At 40.6% G+C, this 5,039-nt stretch overlaps 1 protein-coding gene across 1 annotated transcript; it reads right to left on the bottom strand.

Annotated features, from left to right (window-relative positions):
- Positions 1–1,297: 1,297 nt before the first annotated feature.
- On the bottom strand, positions 1,298–4,376 carry LOC109074488 (retinal cone rhodopsin-sensitive cGMP 3',5'-cyclic phosphodiesterase subunit gamma-like). The gene is made up of 4 exons (XM_019090508.2): positions 4,245–4,376; positions 2,153–2,310; positions 1,993–2,033; positions 1,298–1,909 (listed from the first exon to the last, which is right to left on the bottom strand). The coding sequence occupies exons 2-4, from the start codon at positions 2,296–2,298 to the stop codon at positions 1,833–1,835; spliced, it is 264 nt and encodes an 87-aa protein (XP_018946053.1). The 5' UTR covers positions 2,299–2,310; positions 4,245–4,376; the 3' UTR covers positions 1,298–1,832.
- Positions 4,377–5,039: the final 663 nt, after the last annotated feature.

Below are 5,039 nucleotides of genomic sequence, written 5' to 3'. Positions count from 1 at the left end.
TTAGGATCTGTCATTCAGAAGCATGGCTTTTCCTATCACTGCTACGCTGATGACACTCAACTCTACTTCTCATTCCAACCAGATGACCCGACGGTAGTTGCTCGCATTTCAGCCTGTCTGAGTGACATTTCTAGCTGGATGAATGACCATCACCTTCAGCTCAACCTTACTAAGACAGAAATTGCTGGTGATTCCAGCTAACCCATCATTTCATCACAACTTCTCTATACAGCTGGGTCCGTCAACCATAACTCCTTCCAGGACAGCCAGAAACCTAGGAATTGTGATGGATCATCATCTAAGCTTCACAGACCATATTGCTACAACGACCCGGTCCTGCAGATTTGCCTTATACAACATTAGGAAGATTAGACCCTTCCTGTCAAAGCAAGCCACCCAACTTCTTGTCCAAGCTCTTGTTCTCTCCAGACTGGACTATTGTAATGCTCTCCTGGCGGGCCTTCCTGCATGTACTATCAAGCCTCTACAACTGATCCAGAATGCAGCAGCGAGGGTTGTCTTCAATGAGCCAAAAACAGCTCATGTTACTCCTCTCCTCATCAGGTTACACTGGCTACCAGTAGCCGCTCACAAAAAATTCAAGGTACTGATGCTTGCCTACAAGACGACCACTGGCACGGCGACAACATACCTAAGCTCATTAGTTCAATCTTATGCGCCCTCCAGAAGGTTTGCGCTCTGCAAGTGAACGACGCCTTGTGGTGCTATCCCAAAGAGGTTCAAAATCACTCTCACAGACTTTTATCCTGGACTGCGCCCAGCTGGTGGAATGACCTCCCGATCTCAATTCGAACAGCTGAGTCTTTGATCATTTTCAAAAAAACATCTAAAGACTCTCCTGCACTCTCCTGATTCGCCTGCACTTAACCAAACTAATACTAGTACTTACCTACTTGTTCTGCACTAGACTAACTGAGACTTGTCATAGCACTTGTATACCGTTGTTGTTCTCTTGTTAATCTGATTGTTTCTGTTGTTCTCATTTGTAAGTCGCTTTGGATAAAAGCGTCTGCTAAATGATTAAATGTAAATGTAAATGTAATGCTCTATGCTCAGTTGTTGATTGAAAAATTGTGTTTATAAGAGAGTTGATGTAAATGTGCAATTTATTTTAATTTCCTTTTTATTATGTGTAAAGTGTTGTAATGTTTGAAGAACAACTGTCTTAAAAAAGAGATTGTAAAAATAAAATAAAAATCTCTCTCTCTCTCTCTCTCTCTCTCTCTCACACACACACACACACGTCAATCATTCTTGACATGATTCAGAATGTTAATGCATTTTCACAATGGTATTTAATGATATTCATCATTGTGTTATGACATTTGCTTTTATTCTCCTGCAATAACGTCAACAGAGTTAGTGAAAATAGAAACTTTGGATTTGGATTTCTACTCCAGTAATCACACATGACACATTTAATAATATAAATGTGTTAATGGGACAGGCTCCACAAGACAGAGGAAGTGATATCATCAGTCATCGCTGCTACAGGAAACACACCTTCTGTAATAAGGGCGGAGTCGCAACTAGGGGCATGTCTTAACCCTGATGACTACCTTTTTAGGATGTTGATTAACAGCTGGGGAGCGGGAGGGGATAAGTTGTCGTCTTATCGTAGCATATACAAAATATAAAATATTATATAATAATAATAATAATAATAATAACAATCATATAATCAATAATGACATATGAAGTATCCATGCGTTGAATCAGTACTTTACCACCATACATCATAACCTCACGACAACATTGAGCAAAAGGGGTAGGGTCACGGGACATGGGGGTGGGGCTGAAGGAGGCGGGGCTTAGATAATGCCGTATTTGGCCAGATCGCTGAGCTCCATGTCTCCAAACGCTTCCCATGGGCACACCACAGTGATGTCTGTCACGAGAAAAAAACACAGGCTTTAAACACTGTGTGTGTGTGTGTGTGTGTGTGTGTGTGTGTGTGTTACCATGACTCACCTGTGCCAAGACCCTCCATACCAGGAATATCATCTCCAAACCTGCAGACAAGAGGGAAACTCAGTGACTGCAGCATTTGGGTGTGTGTGTGTGTGTGTCTGTGAGAGTGAGAGTGTGTGTGTGTGTCTGTGAGTGTGAGTGTGTGTGTGTGTGCTTGTACCCTTTCTGCCCGGGCTTGGGGGCCTTGCTCTTGAAGGTGCGTGTCTGTCTCTGCTTGAATTTGGGCGGCCCTTTCTTGGGTGTGGTGGGTCCGGCAGTGCTGGCAGGCGTGGCCAGAGCACTTCCTGCGGGAGGAGCCGTGTTCATGTCTGTGCTTCCCTGAAACACAGCGAACAGGAGCAACACTTACGATCGGAGCGTGTCACAGGAATTTAGGATTATAGGTTTACGCCATTCGAACTGGAACAGGAACATTTCTCCCCTGTCCAACTTAAAAATTTCAGATCATACTCTTCATCTGTTACTGCTGGTGTTCCTCAAGGCTCTGTTTTTGGGCCCTCTTTTATTTATCATTTACTTCTTCTTGTTGGCAGTAAATCCAATAGTTTTTTTTTTTTTTTTACTTTTTTACTTTATATTGATAAATCTATAATCTCCTCATCTTCTCAGGTTAAGATCCTGGGTGTCATCCTGAATCGACAAAGCATGTGAACAGTATTACTCGGGTCTGTGTACTTCCATCAACGGAACATCACCCACCTTCGTCCATTTCTCACATCCAATTCCACAGCTATTCTTGTACATGCTCTAGTTACCTTGCTCATTGATTATTGTAACTGTCTTCTGTTTGGGTTACCTCACAAACTCAGAACTCAGCTACCTGTATAATTACTAGAACCTCTTCAATCGAGCATATCTCTCCTGTTCTCTGTCATCTACAATGGCTTCCTGTTAATATCGAGTACAAGATTCTGCTTCTCACTTTTAAAGCTCTTCATAATCTTGAACCCTCATATCATTCTGATTTGCTTCATATTTACATCCCGAAGTGTACTCTCAGATCTTCTTCATCTGTTTCCCTTGTTGCACCTTCTGTTCGTTTAGCCACTATGGGGTCCAGGGCATTTATCTGTTTTTTCTCCTCATCTTTGGAATTCTATTCCATTTTCTACACAAGCGCTGAGCGCTGATATTTAGTTGTATTTAAGCTACTACTAAATATTGTAGAAACGTAATTTTCTGTAAAGTTGCCTTTGCAATGATTTGTATCATAAAAAGCACTATACAAATAAACTTGAATTAAATTGAACAAGAAAGTGACTCTTACTACTTTTAAATCATTTCCTAAAACTTGTTTTTTAGATTAGCTTTTTCTGATCAATTTTAAATGATCTAATATTAAACAGCTGTTGTTTGTTGTCTTGATTTTTATGATTATCACTTAACTGTATGGTGTCCTTGAGTGTTTTGAAGTGAAGTGAAGTGGCGTGGCCAAGTATGGTGACCTATACTCGGAATTTGTGCTCTGCATTTAGTCCATCCAAGTGCACACACACACACATCATGAACACACACCCGGAGCAGTGGGCAGTGGGTAACCTTCGGGTTACAAGTCCGACTCTCTAACCATTAGGCCACGACTGCCCAAGGCAGTTTTGAAAGGCAGCATTAAATAAAATTTATTACTATTAATTATTATTAAGAGTTTTTTTTCCTGTTTATTATTATTATTCAATTATCATTTATCATCTTGCACTGATCGCTGTCACGTGTTTCTGCTCACGTAATTAATGTTGCCTGCAGATATTGATTTATCCTGTAAACACCCCCAGTGTGATGACACTGTCTGTCAATCATAACCACGAAATACAGCTCTTCAGGAAGAACGCAAGCACCATCTCAACGATATTCCTGACGTATCAAACATCTGTCAGATTATCATCTCACAATAACTCACGTCAAACACTGTTTTTCATGTTGCCTCATTAAGACCATTAATCTCGTTAACATAACAGACTTATGAGATTTCCTTTATCTGCCTTATTATACAGTAGCATCTGTCTGTCTGTGGATCAGACGTTGGTGTTTCTAGCTACATGTGATGCAGAGAATCACACCTTCATCTGATCATCAATATTTCACAGATACAGTATGTCAGTTTTCCTGCTTTAACACCAGAGCGGAGAAACTAACCTACATACAACAAACACTCAGACTAGACGTAACAGAGCAGAACAGATAATCAGTCTTATGTGAACTATCGATCTGACTGAGAGTAAAATCATTATTGTAGTTCTCTGAATTGTGTTTACCTGTGTTTGTGGTCTGTGAGCAGTGTGTCTCTCTCTCTGTCTGTCTGTGGAATGAGGCTCTCCATCTCTCCTGCTCTCTTATAGTCTCACTGAAGGTCAGAGAGCAGCTTGTGGCTCCCGTTAGGGAAACACTAATGGACTTAATGCTCTTTAAACTTCAACAGGTCTGTGTGTGTGTGTGTGTGTGTGTGTGTGTGTGTGTGTGTGTGTGTGTGTGTGTGTGTGTGTGTGTGTGTGTGTGTGTGTGTGTGTGTGTGTGTGTGTGTGTGTGTGTGTGTGTGTGTGTGTGTGTAATGGCGATGTGGTGTGGTGTGTGTGTGTGTGTGTGTGTGTGTGTGTATGTGTGTGTGTGTGTGTGTGCAGTCATGACACTTTAATCTCAAGGTTACAGTCTTGTTTTCTGAACTTGTGAAAAGATGCAGCTTTTCACAAACACACAAACCAAAGAAAACAGACTAATATTTCAGCAAACCCTTCATGGATCACTTGAGTGTCTTTCATTATTGGAGCAGATCGAATCAGGTGTTTGACTTTTGACTCCACTGTGTTTAACATGTCCCTACACTGTAAAGTCACTTTTATTATGTGTGTTCACAAAACACGTGGGTTTAATGCAGCTTTACCGAGAGTCTTACTGTTATAATGTCTCAGTGCTGCACTATAGAGAGTGTTATTTCTGGCTGATATGACCATTTACTCTACCAGATGAAAGTTTGTGAACAGTAAGATTTTTAATTTTTTTAATAATCAACTATTTAAAAAAAAAAATACTATTTAAAATAACTGTTATCAATT

This window comes from Cyprinus carpio, chromosome B3, assembly GCF_018340385.1.
Source record: "Cyprinus carpio isolate SPL01 chromosome B3, ASM1834038v1, whole genome shotgun sequence".
NCBI lineage: Eukaryota > Metazoa > Chordata > Actinopteri > Cypriniformes > Cyprinidae > Cyprinus > Cyprinus carpio.
Note: the sequence above shows the minus strand (reverse complement) of the source record. Positions and strands in the feature narration are given on the sequence as shown.